Source organism: Telmatherina bonti, assembly GCF_933228915.1.
Source record: "Telmatherina bonti genome assembly, chromosome: 6".
Classification (NCBI taxonomy): Eukaryota; Metazoa; Chordata; class Actinopteri; order Atheriniformes; family Telmatherinidae; genus Telmatherina; species Telmatherina bonti.
In genome coordinates this window covers 6,636,193-6,653,591 of record NC_136624.1, presented here as the reverse complement: position 1 = coordinate 6,653,591, position 17,399 = coordinate 6,636,193, and the positions used below count along the sequence as shown (strand labels likewise).

Below are 17,399 nucleotides of genomic sequence, written 5' to 3'. Positions count from 1 at the left end.
GACGGTACGTGACGTGACGGTACGTGACGTGACGGTACGTGACGTGACGTGACGTGACGGTACTTGACGTGACGGTACTTGACGTGACGTGACGTGACGTGACGTGACGTGACGGTACGTGACGTGACGTGACGGTACTTGACGTGACGTGACGGTACGTGACGTGACGGTACGTGACGTGACGTGACGTGACGGTACGTGACGTGACGGTACGTGACGGTACGTGACAGTACGTGACGTGACATGACGTGACGGTACGTGACGGTACGTGACGTGACGTGACGTGACGTGACGTGACGTGACGTGACGTGACGTGACGGTACGGTACGGGACGGGACGGGACGGGACGGGACGGGACGGGACGGGACGGGACGTGATGTTTGGACCAGTACTGTTAGGCATGTATTGTTATAGGCCAACTGATTTGTTTGCCATCAATCATCTGACTTTATGTTGTTGTTTTTTTGTTTTTTTTGTCACATATTTGTCCAGCCAAATAAGACATTTGAAAACAATCTGTTAATTACAAAGACAACCTGGCAACAAGTAGCACAAATGGGGGCTTCCTTCCTACCATGATCAACAGTTGATGAAGTCTGTTTGTTTTTGAAGCAGGACCAATATAAATTTAAATTTCTACAGGTTTTAAATGAACAGTAATTACAATGTGGACAAATACAGATAAGAACTGATAAAATAGGATTACTGAATTACTGTGAATTGGATTATATTTAGATTTAAGTATATAAGTATATTTAAGTTTGTTTGGGAAAAATACCAGACTAATATTGTAAGACTCCCTTTGTAGTGGACTTTGCAGCAGTTCTCACTAATAAAAAAGTATGGTGTAGTTTTTTAGTCATAGATCAAGTGCTTTGGACAGTATTTGAGCCGCATAAAGGTAAGCTATGGCGAATGTCAGAATTTTGTTTTTCTTGTCTAACCTGGAAAAACAAGGAGAAAAATTCAAGCCTTGTTGAGCAAGTTAACCTTTCTGTGAATGTGCCACAGTCCAGTGGAGCAGAAGAGGAATTCCATGTCTGCAATTACTGAACAACAGGGTGCAAAAGTAGGATTGAGCCGGAAAGCCGGAAGAAGTGGAGAGAGAGGGCGAATAGTCAGGTAGGGGGTAAAAGTTAGGAAAAAACTGACAAAGCAGCGAGTCAGACAAAAAATCCATTTTTATGTCTCTGTTTACTTCATTCTAACAGTAACAGACATGGGTATACTGTAAATGAGATGATACACAAGATGGAGGAAGTAAATATTAGACAAAGGACTGGCTTGGTAAATAAATTCAGGCATTTGACCTTAGTACACAGAACAGTACATCCTTCAGAGTCCAAAATACACAGACTCATTCACACCAAATCATAGCGACACGTACAGAAATATACATGAAGGTAACTGGAACATCCTCAATCCTGGCTGCTTACAACAAACAGTGCATGAGACATTACGTTGGAGATTTATCGTTTGTATACATGTTTTGTTGTTTTAGAAGCGGTACTGCAGAGTAGCTTCACATTCACTGTCAGGAATCCAACAATAGAAATGGCCTAGAGAGTTGCTGGCAGAGGAGCTGAGGACACATCCCCCAGACGGGATGGGGCATGAGTCCTTGTGGTCACATACATACATGTGCACAAACGTGTGTTATAAGGCACTGTAGTAAAACATTATATATGTAGTAAATACAAAAAGAATAAAGTAGGTGGTACATACACCTAGACATTTTAACATGTTACAGAAAACATACCCTGAATGACTGTCTCTCCCAAAGTCAACAACACAGACAAGGATATCATCTCTCACCCCCCTCCCAAGAAAATCTAACTCATAAAACTTCCCCAAACATTTTCTTTAATGTCCAAAAAAAGAAAAGAAAAGAATAATGATGCAAACTGCTTGAAACAAGCATGTCAGAAATTCATTCTTGTCTGTTTTGAATCCCTCAGTGAGAGGCTTTTGCCTGTTGACAGAATCTAAACCACGGTAAGGCCAGTAGACTCCCAAACTACAAGTACTGCTCCCTTTTCTCTGGTGGGGTACTTTTAACATTTGGTCTGAAATTCAGAAGGGAAAAAAAGACATGTTTCAGTCAAAGTACAGGTAAAACGAACAAAATAAACCCAAAAGACACATTTATAAGACCCAGAAGTCATAGGACATCAGTCAAATTATAGACACTCGAGATTTATTGTAAAATTGAAGCCAATAACAGCAGGGAAGATGGCACGGGAGGTGTACAAGACACTTTCCATTTAATTTTTTTAAGAAAAGACCTCATAACATTTTTTTAAGAGTCCATGTTTACAAAAGGCACCATGTAGATGCACCGTTAAAGTCAGAAGGCAAGAGTGCACAAAGGAATCATCTACAACATGTCCAAATTTAGGGTGAAGGACATAACAGGGGAAAAGTGGGTATCAGTAGTTGGACAGTCGGACAGTCCTCGATAAAAAGGCGGGGGCGGATCAGTCAGGGAAACTAGTTTCACTCAACAACTCTGCCCTGAATTAGAGGAGAGAAGAGGAAAATCAGAGAAGAGAAGACGTCAGAAGGGGAAGTAAGAGACACATCAAGACCTCTGAGATTCCCAACGTTAAACATGTTAGCTGGCTAGGAAGCTGGACGTTGGACATGTAGAAACGGTTGCTGGATGTTGGACATGTTTAAACATCTGCTTGACGCTGGACTTGTAAAAATGGGCCACTGGAAATTGGACGCGTGAAAATAGTTTTGGATTTTGGACATGTGAAACATCTGCTGTATGTTGGACATGTTAGAACATACGTTGGATGTTGGACATGTAAAAATGATCACTGGATGTTGGACATGTTAAAACATGTGTTTGACATTGGACATGCGAAAATAGTTCTGGATATTGGACATGAGAAAATGGCCGGTGAATGCTAGAAATGTGAAAATGGTCGCTATATGTTGGCACTAAAAAACAGCTGAATGTAACAATGAACGCTGGCGTTGGACATGTAAAAATGAATGCTGGACGCTGGACATGTTAGCACAGAGGGATAAAAGACTGAAAGAAAGAACAGGGAAGATGCTACATGTCGGCTGGCTGGGAGGCTCCTGGTTAAAGAGTCTATGAGTTGTGAATAAAGATTGTTTTGCAACGGACTGAGTGTTCCATCTTTGTCCCAAAACAACTAAAATCTATCCAGATGCATCTTGTCGGCTTTATATTTTATCCCTGCAGATTAAACTAACTCGCCCGCTCCCTCTGGTGAAGAAGTTCTGCTAAGCTAAGTGCTGTCTGTCGCTCAGAGGAAAGCTATCAGTTTCCATCATGTATCTCAGCGATAAAGTCAAAGTTAAAATTTCAGCTTAAAAGTCTCAAACTTTCTTTTTCTTTTAATCATTTCACCCTGCTCGGCATAGCTTTCATTAAAGCTTTTTGTACCAACAAGCCGCCTCCTTCTGTTAAAAATGCTCCGCTAAGCTAAGTGCTGGCTACGTTTTGCTTGTAACTTTTCATACTCGTCTTTGAGCAGGTCTTATTCAAAGCCAAACTAGACAGGTTTTCTTAACAACCCTTTTTATACAAAGGCTGCATAGAATTTATTCAAAAATACGACTTCCTCAATTTAAACATAATAGTACTCCACAACCAAGTGTCCTCTGGGAAGGGAGGTTGCAGGAAGGAGAGATGGGGCTACTGGGGGGCATTCTGAGAAAAGTTAATGGCTTTATTATCTGGAACAATGATGGACCACCTCTTTAGGAAATACAAATGAGGGCAAAGTGATGTGGAGGCACCGAGGGGAAACTCAAGAGGCAATTTAGCTCTGCAGTAGAGTTTTACATGCCCTAATATGGGGATAGCTGCAAGTACTTAATCTCTATGGAGCAGTCAGTAGTTTACAAATGACCTGTTGTCACCGTGATGTACGTGATCAGTAAAACAGGATTAACTGCAGTGAAGTGATAAATGTTTAAGTTAAGCTTCGAATTAGCTTCCGGTTCCCTGCAGGGCTGTAAGACTGATGCTTGTATCTATAAAATAACCTGCATCTCATACCCTGACTTGGTTCTAGCAGATGTTAAGAGACGAGACAGCTAATAAATCTGGAATGATGATGTTAGTAAATCGAGCGTGAAGACGTTGTCAGTGAAAGCCTCCTTGGCTCTAAGTGTTGAGTAAAATAACACAGCGACATGCACACTCGTTAGCAGACACCTTCATGAAACAATTCACCTCCACTCCTGCAGTTCAGATTGTGTCTCACATCTCTCATCAATTTTGTTGTGAAGTAATGAGGGTTACTAAAAACTGCGTCTGCTCTTCCATACTGGCTGTCAGAAGCATTAGTCACACAGTTAAAGCCTGAATCGCAGTCCTGGCTTTGGGGGAAATCTCAAACTTAAATGCTGTTCATAAATAAAAGGACCTCTGTTGTTTTTGTGGTTTGGATCGCTAACGCTACACAGGCTAGCTGCAGCGGTGGAGAGTAAATACACAAAGCAGGATGGAGTCAGAACAACAATGCAGCTCCAACCAGGAAGCACAGGACAAGCTACTACAGCTCAGTGAGTATTTCTGGACATTTTAACTCCATACCCAGATTCCCTGTTGCACTCAGGGGAAAAAGCTTGGATTTGGTCTCTCTGCACTGAGAGACTGAATGATGAGAGGTTTCAATTCACAATGCGAGCTTATCCTGGTGTCAGGATTCACATGAAATATAAATATTAAACATTTGCAACTCTTTGAGTCATAAAAATACGTCCTGCTTGTGATTGTGTGTGTTATAACCAGTGTTGCCAGATTAGCGACTTTGTCGCTATGTTTAGCGAGTTTTCAAACTCCTCTGATGACTTGTTTTCCAAAAAGCGACCGGTGACAAATCTAGCGGCTGTTTCTGGTGTTATTACAGACCTGACTGCATAAAAACAGCAGGAATAGTTTGCTTCTCTGTGAGTATATGAGGCTCATTCCTCACACAGCTGCAGCTTCCATTTGCAGTCAGACCAGGACATTTTCACCTCTCACCCTGGCATACCATCACATATTAATGCTTATTAACAAAGAGCGTGGACTAAAACATTCAAAAGTTACTGTGACATGTTGTATGATTTAAATTAAAAACTAAACTTTGTCAATACTTAATTAAAAACAAAGAAAATATTGACAGAAAAAGTTGTTGTTTTTTTTGTTTTGTCTATTCATGTTAGTCTCCCATTACTTTGTTCCTCTCCATTACAGCGTTGTTTACAATTATATGTCCCAGGAGGATCATGTCAATCGGATTAGGACATGAAACGTAACTTTTAGCTCAACCAGTAGCAAGTTTTCTTACAGAATTGGCAACACTGGCTATAACATGTTCCTACACATGAATGTGAGTGTTTACATGCTCCACGATTGCATTCATGATAGTCTTTTTGTTTTGTTTGAACTGGGCGTGTTTGGAGGGTAAAGAGGTGGGGGGGGGGGGGGGGGGGGGGGGGGGGTACCAAGCGTGTCCTCTGCTCTCTGTTTGGATCACTGCTGGAGGTGGGGGTGGGGTTTACACGTACTCCCTGGCTGTGGAAGGCTGTGATTGGCGGTAATACTGCTGCCCTCGCATGTCGTCTTTGGAGCAGGAGCAGCACAGCAAGGATCCGCCCAGAACCGTCAGGCTGGCCGCCGCCCATCCCACAAACAGGGCGGAGCCAAACTCATACCTGGACAGGAAGCAGACAGGGAAGGGTTAGGACCCGGTTCCTCCAAAGGCTACTTCTTCTCTTTAAAACGTACCATAAACTAATAGTATATTCCTCACTAATGACATGTATAGGTGCACCGGAAGGTGCATTGAGACCCGTACTGACAGGAAAGATTTTAGTAAAAATCATCTCTAAAAAAACTAAGAGCAGCCTGAGGAGCAAGGAAGAAGTGCAGCTTGGTTCTGAGCTTGTTTGCTTTAATCATTTACTATTAACTGTCTTGTTGTGTCTTTAGTTCTAGTTTCCTGTTTAACTTTGTAGATTTTTTCCTGTTCAGTTCCCTTGCCTTGTTTTCTGTGTAGCCTGTGTTCCTGTTCATATTTTTCGCCTGGTCTCGTTAGTTCATCCATTTCACCTGTGTCTTGTTTTGTTCCCCAGTATTTTTAGTCCCTGGTTTCAGTTCTGTTTGCTGGTTCCTGGACGTACCGAGGTCCAAACGGAAGCTCAGGGGGGGACAGAGCTTTTTCTGTTTCTGGTCCAAAATTGCGGAATGAGCTTCCCCTCCACATCAGACAAGCCTCCTCCCTGCCCATTTTTAAAACTCATCTTAAAACCCATTTTTATTCCTTGGCTTTTAACCCAACGTAAGACAGCTTCCGGTCAGTGTGCCTTATTTTTATTATTGGTTTTTAAATACTATTTATTTAGTTTGTTTTATTGTTTTAATTCCATATTCCTTGAATGACTTCTTGTTTTTATGTTATTTATTTGCATTTGAACTGTTTTATTCCGTTTTTATTTTTGTGTACAGCACTTTGTTTCAACTCTGGTTGTTTTAAAGGGTTTTATATAAAAAAAGTTGAGTTGAGTTGAGTTCATTGTGTTTTGCTCGTGATTCAGTTCAGTTCGGAGTTACTCCATTAAAACTTCTTCATTCAGCATCCTGGCTCCTGTTCCTGCATTTGGGTCCTAACCTACACATCAACCCGTGACAATTAATGGCAAAACTTGTGGGCTGATGTTTAATACCAGTCAGTTATGAATATGAAATTAAGTTTTGAACATGTCCCAATGGGGAACTCTTTAAACGTGTTAAACAGAAACATTTACTATAAATGCATGGAATAATTTGGTTGTGCATGAGCGTATCCGACCTGTCAGCCACGACAAGAAGCTGTTAGTCTTTACTTAGAGCTTTTTGAACTGATCTATATCTATTACTATTTATTCTGAACAACAATTAGAAACTGACATTATTTCAGCTGTCATAGGTATGATGCAGTCTATAACTATGGATATGGATTGATGCTAATTCCTCTGCCAAGTTAAGGTGCTGGTAGGAGTAATGTAATTATTGTCTCTTTCATCTGTTTGCCTTTCAGCTTCATTACATGGAAATTAATTCAATTTAAGGAGAAAATGCTTCAAGGCAGCTTAGTGCATATTGGAATGACGTTTACTCTTTAGTAATCTCTGCTGATATTACTACAGATATTACTTCTAACATGATACTGCCAGCAATTACTACTGCTTTAGTTTAACAGTAAATGCAAGAAGTTAACTCATCATTTTGGTTTAGTAATGTTCTAATGACAGCGTTGACTCTACTGAAGCAAGGGTTCATACATGAGGAAAGCTTAGTCTTTCTGCCAGGAACAATTATCCTCACAAAGTCAGAGTAAAAATGTGTGTGTGTGTGTGTGTGTGTGTGTTTATAGTTGCGATGTGAGAACTGTGGTCTTAGCATTAGCTGCTAATAGGAGTATCTCTTTCTTAGCATTACCTCCTACTGTGAGAACCTGTCATGTTAGTATTAGCTGCTAATGTGTGAGGCATGCTCTTAATGTTAGCTGCTATGTGGCACCCCTCTAACTTGGTGTTGGCTGCTAATGTGAGAAACATAGTCTTAGCATGTGCTGCTTATGTCTTAGCTGCACATGTGGAAGCTAATGAGCTACTTTACTTTGTTTATACGACGACAACTTGTTTTTCGTGTGGGTTCTGTTCAGGTTGTAACAGCGTGGTTCGGTCTGTTCTTCCCATGAAAAGATCTAAAACTGCAGTAAACATACGTCCTCAAAATCTTCAGTAATTCAAGAATCATGTTTTGGATTTTTGCGTGTAAATAAGCTCAATGATTCATTTAATCTTTTGACACCTGCTGTCACTTTTGGCCTTTGTTTTATTTCTTCACATTTAGTTATTCAGTTTGATTCATTTTAAGTTTTGTTCATGTATTTATTTCTTTAAAAAATATTTTATGATCAATCTTAATTTATTCATTGTCATTAATGTATTTAATATGAAATGTTTTCAAATTTTGTCCCTTTTTGTATACCTTTCCTTTGTATTTCATTGTAAATTCATTCATACATTAAAATTTCATCATTTACAATAATTAAGCCATAATGAAATCTTTTTATTTTATTTCTTTATTCCTTAAAATGGCTTCAGATAAAAACAAAAAATGATTAAAGAAGATAGTTTTGTATTTTTTAGGCTTTAGAGTTGGCGGGGAATTATTTTTTTTAAAAAAGAAGTTATTGAAATAGGGTGACATCTAGTGGCTCAAGTTGGAAACTACAACCAAATAAATCAGACCTGGGTAACTAATGAAAAAAAGGTATATTGTTTGAGTATTCTACTCCATTTCTCCCATTAGAAGATTCCACAGTAGAACTGGAAGTTTCCAGTCATGCACAAACAAACGCAGCTGTTTTTATCCTGCTTTGTTTGACACCAACGCCATCTTTCCTCAACAGCTCTTATCTCCCCGGTTAAAGTTTCACAGCAGTTCAGTCCACATTTCCAAGATGAGGACGTCCAGTGATGCAGGAAAACTGCTCCTTCCAGACTGAATGATTATAATTCCTGATTATTGTTCTGAAAAGTCTGATCCAGAATCCAGCGAGGGTTCTGATGAGGATTATAATCAAATATCATCTTCCTCCAGTTTCATCTTCTCTTCATCGGCTTCCTGTTAAATATAAGATAGAATCTAAAATTCTCCCTCACATACGAAACTCTTACTGACCAAAATCCACTGGATCGTACAGATCTCAGACTTCCAGATTCCCATCAGAGCTTCAGTCTCTGAGGTTTACTGCTGGTTCTGGAGGCAGAACCGGATCCCAGTCTGGCTTCAGGAGGCAGAACCAGATTCCAGTCCGGTTTCAGGAGGCAGAACTGGATCCCAGTCTGGTTTCAGGAAGCAGAACCGGATCCCAGTCCGGTTTCAGGAGGCAGAACTGGATCCCAGTCTGGTTTCAGGAAGCAGAACCGGATCCCAGTCTGGTTTCAGGAGGCAGAACCGGATCCCAGTCTGGTTTCAGGAGGCAGAACCGGATCCCAGTCCGGTTTCAGGAGGCGGAACCGGATCCCAGTCCGGTTTCAGGAAGCGGAACCGGATCCCAGTCCGGTTTCAGGAGGCGGAACCGGATCCCAGTCCGGTTTCAGGAGGCAGAACTGGATCCCAGTCTGGTTTCAGGAAGCAGAACCGGATCCCAGTCCGGTTTCAGGAGGCAGAACTGGATCCCAGTCTGGTTTCAGGAAGCAGAACCGGATCCCAGTCTGGTTTCAGGAGGCAGAACCGGATCCCAGTCTGGTTTCAGGAGGCAGAACCGGATCCCAGTCCGGTTTCAGGAGGCGGAACCGGATCCCAGTCCGGTTTCAGGAAGCGGAACCGGATCCCAGTCCGGTTTCAGGAGGCGGAACCGGATCCCAGTCCGGTTTCAGGAGGCAGAACCGGATCCCAGTCCGGTTTCAGGAGGCAGAACCGGATCCCAGTCCGGTTTCAGGAAGCAGAACCGGATCCCAGTCCGGTTTCAGGAGGCAGAACCAGATCCCAGTCTGGTTTCAGGAGGCGGAACCGGATCCCAGTCCGGTTTCAGGAGGCAGAACCGGATCCCAGTCCGGTTTCAGGAGGCAGAACCGGATCCCAGTCCGGCTTCAGCAGGCAGAACCGGATTCCAGTCTGGTTTCAGGAGGCAGAACCGGATCCCAGTCTGGTTTCAGGAGGCAGAACCGGATCCCAGTCCGGTTTCAGGAGGCAGAACCGGATCCCAGTCCGGTTTCAGGAGGCAGAACCGGATCCCAGTCTGGTTTCAGGAGGCAGAACCGGATCCCAGTCTGGTTTCAGGAGGCAGAACCGGATCCCAGTCTGGTTTCAGGAAGCGGAACCAGATCCCAGTCTGGTTTCAGGAGGCGGAACCGGATCCCAGTCTGGTTTCAGGAAGCGGAACCAGATCCCAGTCTGGCTTCAGGAAGCAGAACCAGATCCCAGTCTGGTTTCAGGAAGCGGAACCAGATCCCAGTCTGGTTTCAGGAGGCAGAACCAGATCCCAGTCTGGTTTCAGGAAGCAGAACCAGATCCCAGTCTGGTTTCAGGAAGCAGAACCAGATCCCAGTCTGGCTTCAGGAAGCGGAACCAGATCCCAGTCTGGTTTCAGGAGGCGGAACCAGATCCCAGTCTGGTTTCAGGAAGCAGAACCAGATCCCAGTCTGGTTTCAGGAAGCGGACCTCCTCTCTACCTTCAGATCATCTTCAAACTTTCCTTTCCTGAGGCTGCTGGGAGATGTCCCATGATGCACTGGGCTCCTCTCTGCTGTTTTTACTCTTCATGCATCTGAGGTTTTTGTTCATTTGAGTTTCTCTTCCTTCCTGGTTCTGGTTCAGGTGGAGGTTTTCCTTCCTGGTTCTGGTTCAGGTGGAGGTTTTCCTTCCTGGTTCTAGTTCAGGTGGAGGTTTTCCTTCCTGGTTCTGGTTCAGGTGGAGGTTTTCCTTCCTGGTTCTGGTTCAGGTGGAGGTTTTCCTTCCTGGTTCTGGTTCAGGTGGAGGTTTTCCTTCCTGGTTCTGGTTCAGGTGGAGGTTTTCCTTCCTGGTTCTGGTTCAGGTGGAGGTTTTCCTTCCTGGTTCTAGTTCAGGTGGAGGTTTTCCTTCCTGGTTCTGGTTCAGGTGGAGGTTTTCCTTCCTGGTTCTGGTTCAGGTGGAGGTTTTCCTTCCTGGTTCTGGTTCAGGTGGAGGTTTTCCTTCCTGGTTCTGGTTCTGACCCTTAGCTAGGCCATGATTCTTATGAACTGGTTTTTATAAAGACGGCTCTTATAAACTGGGCGGACATGAATCATGTGATGAATTTATTTGACTTGGATTAAAACGGGACCATGGAGGTTTTTCTTCATGTGTTCCGTGTAAACAAAGTTTACCTGATTTAATGGAATAAAAACAATGAAAAAGCATGTTTAGCCTTAGATGAGTGACACACCTGGCGTTGGGGGGCGTGTTTGGGTTGAAGAACTGATAGGACACCTGCGTGGCATACCAGGACACAGACACCAGTGTGCACAGACCTGTGGAAGGACAGACATGAGAATGAGCTCAGCGTATCAAACGTATGGCTGCAAGTACTCTCTGTTTCTTGTTTAGTCGGTCGTCTCCTCGGGGATGAAGATTTATGTCTGAGGTCAGCAGTGAAAATGACCTCTTCCTGTTTACAGCAGAGGCTTTCATTTCCCCCAGCAGACGCCTGCATTCAGGCCTGAAAAGTGCAGCTAAACGTCCCGACGATCAGAGAAGCTCCCCACGCTCGTGTCCCACACAAAGACAGTCACCTGCGAGCAGGAAGAGCGCTCCTCCGGTCACAGCGATGCGGGTCTTCGTCGAAGGGTTGTTGTCCCCCACCTTGGTGCACTTCATGCCCACCACGCTGACGATGATGCCGATGAAGCCCAGCAGCACCGACACCACCATGAGAGCCCGGCACGTCTGGATGTGGACTACATGAAGGAGAGGAGGAGGCAGGGAGCGCAGGATGGTACGACAGGAAATAAAGGAAAGGAGAGGGAGGGCAGAGGTGAGGAGATGACAAGACGGATGGTCTCTCAATCCATCAGCTGGAACAACGGAGGAAAAAAAACTATTCTGGACATTAAAGTGATAATTACAAGGAATGATGATACGCATGCCGTGCAGGACTGATGGGAGACCACATGCTCATTATCCAGAGTCCACCACTGTCCCAGTTTCCAGATTAGGTTAAATTCCACTTTTTATTTTCCAAATGCAGCTTTATGGGTCAAATTCTGGGACTCCGCAGCATTCCGATATGGCTTTGCCTTCTCAAAAGTCCCATGCATTGCCCACACAGGCCTCAGTACACACATAACTTAGTAGGAGGAACATATTTACACATTATCACACACACTCACACATGCATGCATGTACAAGTGCACAATGTGTCCACACACAGAGAGGCTGTAGGTGGACACAGATGAAACGCTGTAGGAGGTCCTGCTTTACATGGTTCACACAGTGGAATTAGTGTGGCTTTGTTACAAAGCCAGATTGTTTTCATGGAGCCGTCTCCACGGTGATCAGGCATCACTGCCTCCGCCGCTGCGGCGCACAGATGTGGAGACATGAAAGCAACGCTGGCCCTCATGCAGCCCTACGGACGTCTTTCCTCTCCGTCCCTATTCGTTTTGGCACCAAATAAAGTCTCTCTTCAGAAATTTGAACTAAATTTTTCATCAGAACAAACTTTCCTACAAAAAAAACTGCTTTTAGGATTTAACAGATTAATTTCTTTCCACGTTTTTGTGCATTAATTTTCTAAACAACTTCCGCCCCCCTGAAACTACCAAACACACAGAGATTTGAACTGTTTGAAGCCTTTGAGTAGCAGGCGGATGACCTGCATGAGAAAAGAAACTAATCGGTTCCTGACATGTTCATGACTGATTAAAAATTAATCCCATCAAACTTTTTTTTCAATTCAATTCAACTTTATTTATATAGCACCAATCACGGCAATGCCATCTCAAGATGCTTTACAGACAGAAAAAAAAAACATAATGAAAGCCAATTCCTAATAGCCTATATAAGGAAACCAACATATTGAGTTGGAGGATCCAGCTAAATCTCCCATCCTGAGCAAGCACACGGCGACAGTGGGAAGGAACAAACTCCCTTTTAACAGGAAGGAAACCTCCGGCAGGTTTTTACATGAAAAAACTTGTAACATGTCATCAAACTGGCATTTAAAGAGTTAAAATCTCAATTATTATTCTGTAATTAGTTGTTTTTTTATCAGAACTAAAGTTGATCAAACAATTTAATCCACGAAAGCAGAAAAATATTTGTCTGTTTAATGGAATTTCTGGTGACTAAAAAGAGAAGTCATCGACGACATCAAGTCATCTGGCTGGACTTTAAAGGGTTAAAATCCTCCAAATCTTTAAATAATTTGTACTTTTGAGTTGTTTTTCAGAAATTTAGGCAGAAAAAAAGGTAAACATCAATCTGTAAAATATGTGGTGCGTTTCTTTTGGAAGTGGACGTTTTTGTCTTTAACGGCACCAGTGTGCCATAAATGCAACGCCTGGGCGCTGATGTCCCGTTAGCATGCTGCCGGGGTCGTTTTCAGCTACGTTAACATATGTAGGGATGTGCTGGCTTTAAAAAGCTGCTCACACAGAGTTCAACTTCTTCCTGGATCCCGCAGTTTGCACGAAAACCGGCGTAGGTTCAGAAAAAACATCAACTTTCACCAGTTTGTGTCTCACTGAGTGAAAACCTTGATGCTTTCTGGGGAAAGCACGTCTCAACTCCAGCAGCAACCTGAGAAGGAGGTGAAACTTCCAGAAGAAGACGTGTAAGTGGAGGCATCGTGTGGTGGAACGGTAGAGAAACCACCGCCGTTCCCTCAGCAGCGTATCGGGAGCTGATCTGAGGGGTTTTATGGAGGCAGAAGGAGATTTTTGGAGGATCTTTGAAGTCTGATTTATGGCTGCAGCTCCGTTTGATCAAGTATCTGAACAGCCTTCAACAGAAAGAGGTTTCATTCTTTCTTTTCTTTCTTCCTCCTCTATGGGTGTCCATCTTTTCTTCTGAGGTCATGCGGGGGTTCAGGCTTGGGTCTGGGACAGAGCTTGAGGGCATCTGGGGGCTTCTGTAGGGAGGAGGATGGGAAGGGAGGGTGGCGGTTGTAGCCGGCTTACCCACCAGGCTCTCTCTCTTCATGGTGCCAACACTGGCAGTGCCAGCCACCAGCTCTCAATCAGTGTGTGTGTGTGTGTGTAGAGACGCTGTAAGGTCTCTTTGTGAGGTCATTGTGACTGTTCTGTGTGTAATATCCCACTGTGGAAAAATCTAAGCCTCATGTCTAACACCTCCCGGTCTGCTTTCATCTCATACAGCACCTTCCTTATCTAGCCTGAACTAAAGCAGCCTCGACACGTCCGTGTGCGCACGCTCACATCTCCATGATCCTACAGGTCAAAAAGAAGCAGCCAAGGCCAGAAGAAGAAGCTTCACATTGCAGGATATACCTGCTGATCTGCAGGTCCGTCTTACGCCTCCCCTCATCGGTCCGGTTCACACTTTCTGCTCTACTCATCTGTTTTCCTCCAGGCGAAGCAGCGAAACCGTCACAGAGACCGTACCGATGTTCGATTCCACATCGCTCCGCTCTCCTGTGTGTCAGCTAAACACCCAGACCGCCGTGTACACAACGCAGTGCCACTACATGCACCGTTGTTAATAAACAACAAGTTGGTAAACAATATGTTGGTAAACGATACGTTGGTAAACAAGTTGGTAAACAATATGTTGGTAAAGAATAAGTTGGTAAACAACAAGTTGGTAAACAATATGTTGGTAAAGAATAAGTTGGTAAACGACAAGTTGGTAAACAATATGTTGGGTAAACGACAAGTTGGTAAACAACAAGTTGGTAAACAATATGTTGGTAAACGATACGTTGGTAAACAAGTTGGTAAACAATATGTTGGTAAACGATACGTTGGTAAACAACAAGTTGGTAAACAATATGTTGGTAAAGAATAAGTTGGTAAACAACAAGTTGGTAAACAATATGTTGGTAAACGATACGTTGGTAAACAAGTTGGTAAACAATATGTTGGTAAACGATACGTTGGTAAACAACAAGTTGGTAAACGACAAGTTGGTAAACAATGTGTTGGGTAAACGACAAGTTGGTAAACAATATGTTGGTAAACAATATGTTGTTAAATGATATGTTGGTAAACAAGTTGGTTAACAATATGTTGGTAAACGATACGTTGGGTAAACGACAAGTTGGTAAACAATATGTTGGTAAACAACAAGTTGGTAAACAATATGTTGGTAAAGAATAAGTTGGTAAACGACAAGTTGGTAAACAATATGTTGGGTAAACGACAAGTTGGTAAACAATATGTTGGTAAACAATATGTTGTTAAATGATATGTTGGTAAACAAGTTGGTTAACAATATGTTGGTAAACGATACGTTGGGTAAACGACAAGTTGGTAAACAATATGTTGGTAAACAATGTGTTGTTAAATTATATGTTGGTAAACAACAAGTTGGTAAACAATATGTTGGTAAAGAATAAGTTGGTAAACGACAAGTTGGTAAACAATGTGTTGGGTAAACGACAAGTTTGTAAACAATATGTTGGTAAACAATATGTTGTTAAATGATATGTTGGTAAACAACAAGTTGGTAAACGACATGTTGGTGAAGAACAAGTTGGTAAACGACAAGTTGGTAAACAATAAGTTGGTAAACGACAAGTTGGTAAACGACAAGTTGGTAAACAATAAGTTGGTAAATGTAAAGGCATCACAGATGTGATGCCACAGGCAAAAAAGCCTTAAAATGTTTGCAAATAGATGTTTATTTTGTTGTTTGCACGGTTCTATCAGAAAAGATGCAGGACTGCTGTTTTTCCATCACACCTGTCAGTTGCCGTGACGACAGATTGGCGGAAGCAGGTAGCAGAGAAGAGCTGTCCCTTCAGCACCACCACCAGTCTCCACCGCCATCTTTCAGCCCCACCGCCATGTTCTGGCCCAGCAGCTCTGTCCACCATGTTTGCTTGGCTGCATCAGCAACGCCAGCACAGTCTGGTGAACAATTCCCCCCACCATCACATGCTGCCCCCCGCTGCCAGCGCATCCAGGGGTGATGAGCTCCTTCAACAACTTTCCCTGCAGGATCAAACCAGACCCACGGTTCCCTCCCTAGAGAGGGGGGGGGGGGGCACCTGAGTGAGCATCTGATTGAGCGAGAGTTGCCGGTCCCGACTGGACGCAGCGTGCAGACGTGTTTGTCTTGGGCCTGAGTGTGTGCTCACTGGGTGTGTGGTGAACAATGTGCGCGTGTTTGGGAAGACGGAGCGCATTCTGGGAATGTCTCCGCTGTTTAGCTCAACACTGTCCTTTTCTTCTCCTCACAGCGTCCATTCATCCACCAGGACAATACGCCGTCCTTGTTGCTGCAGGAACCAGAGGACAGGGCAGATGAGCTCTGATCGCCTCTGAACATGAAAGTAACTCTGACAGCAGACAAAATGTTTGCAAAGCACTCCGTTTGTTGCACTTCAGAAAATACTTCCCCAACAGACAAAACGCCACGATTTTGCTGTAAAATAAAAACCCTCTGGCTGAGCCCCTCTCCCGTTGCAAGTCTCCCACCCCCACAACCTTCCAAATGAATCGCCAGCAGGATGATTTAAGCGGACAGTAGATGGATGGATTCATATAATCTGTGTGTCATTAATTATGAGTGGCTAGTCCTGCTTACAGATCAGAGATGACAGGAGGCTCATATCCAGAGCTAATTTATGTCTGAACCCCACATTCCTCGCCCTCTCTCGCTTCTCACACATTACGTGGACGGAGCTTCATTACAGATGCAGCGTTTCAGATGAGATTTACAGCTTGGGAACTTCTGCATCTCAGAGGAAACATTTATGACTTTGGAAGTGTGGGTGTGTGGATGGAAGGGCTACATAAGCAGCGCAGAAGTTACATCAGCCACTGATACTGATTCCTAAAAGTTGTTTTTACATTATTCTGGTTCTAATGAAGCATCAGGATTTCTCCACAGAGCAGAAAATGCAGCAGCGAGCTTCGTAGTATGGGGTTAAACTCATACTCACTGTCCAGCGAGAGCATGGAGTCAAAGATCTTGCACTGCACCTGTCCTGTACTCTGCGACGCGCAGCTCATCCACAGCCCCTCGTACAGACCCACGGCTGTGATGATGGCATCTCCGGCGTAGGACGACTGCTTCCACTGGGGCAGGGCGGTGGTGGAGATGATGCCGATCCAGCCGCCCAACGCCAGAAAGTAACCCAACAGCTGGAGACCTGAGTTGGCCATGCTGCTGTCGCTCTGTGCCTCTGCTTCCTGACCGATCCGACTCTTTGTGTCTCAGCTTTTCAGTCGTGCGACTGTGGAGCGAGAGCAGGCTTAGTGAGGGGACACCTGTTACTCGTTTGTATTTTCTCTTTCCTATCTGGTCCCTCTGAGCATCCTCTTCATCCGTAGAGTTCTCTTTCTTTTTCTGTCCTTGTCCAGCCGGGATGGTGACCTGCCGTCTCCCCCTCAGGGCTGACCTCTTCAATTCCTGAACCAGTCAAAGTGGACGAAAGAGCTTCTGGGGGTCAGTGATCAAGCATCGTTGTCGGGCTGCTTCACTCTCTGCATGGCTTCGTCCTGTTCCTTCTCGTCTGTCTGCTACGCTCTTATTTTCCTCCCCACTACAATCTTTCCATCTGCTCCAGGCTCAAGTGGCTCGGTGAGGGGGAATAGAGAAAAAAGGGAAAAAGGAGGGAGCATGTGAGCACAACAGGCTGACCATGAAGGGATGGGAAAAGGGGCTGGCTTGTAATTGGACTGTTGTGTGGTGAAGGAACGCCTACTGGGAGGCCAGAAGCCTGCTC

The 17,399-nt window shown here is 44.0% G+C and overlaps 1 protein-coding gene across 2 annotated transcripts; it reads right to left on the bottom strand.

The window, feature by feature from the left end:
• Nucleotides 1–1,175: 1,175 nt before the first annotated feature.
• Nucleotides 1,176–17,271, bottom strand: cldn19 (claudin 19). 2 transcript variants are annotated; one of them, XR_013771342.1, is made up of 5 exons: nucleotides 16,614–17,271; nucleotides 11,278–11,442; nucleotides 10,932–11,016; nucleotides 5,479–5,688; nucleotides 1,176–2,066 (listed from the first exon to the last, which is right to left on the bottom strand). XR_013771342.1 is itself a non-coding variant. In XM_079241845.1 (5 exons), exons 1-5 carry the CDS (start codon nucleotides 16,834–16,836, stop codon nucleotides 2,018–2,020), a joined length of 669 nt encoding a protein of 222 aa, XP_079097971.1. In that variant the 5' UTR covers nucleotides 16,837–17,271; the 3' UTR covers nucleotides 1,176–2,017. The 2 variants fall into 2 exon arrangements, 1 of the variants encoding a protein (XP_079097971.1); XM_079241845.1 differs by having other exon boundaries at nucleotides 5,542–5,688.
• Between the last annotated feature and the right edge of the window lie 128 nt (nucleotides 17,272–17,399).

Coding starts and splice junctions, on each gene's coding strand:
- cldn19 (XM_079241845.1), bottom strand. CDS start 16,836: ATGGCCAACTCAGGTCTCCAGCTGTTGGGTTACTTTCTGGCGTTGGGC. Junction 11,443..16,613: donor CTCCATGCTCTCGCTGGACA/GTGAGTATGAGT, acceptor TCCTTCATGTAG/TCCACATCCAGACGTGCCGG. Junction 2,067..5,541: donor CAGCCTTCCACAGCCAGGGA/GTACGTGTAAAC, acceptor TCTGAATTTCAG/ACCAAATGTTAAAAGTACCC.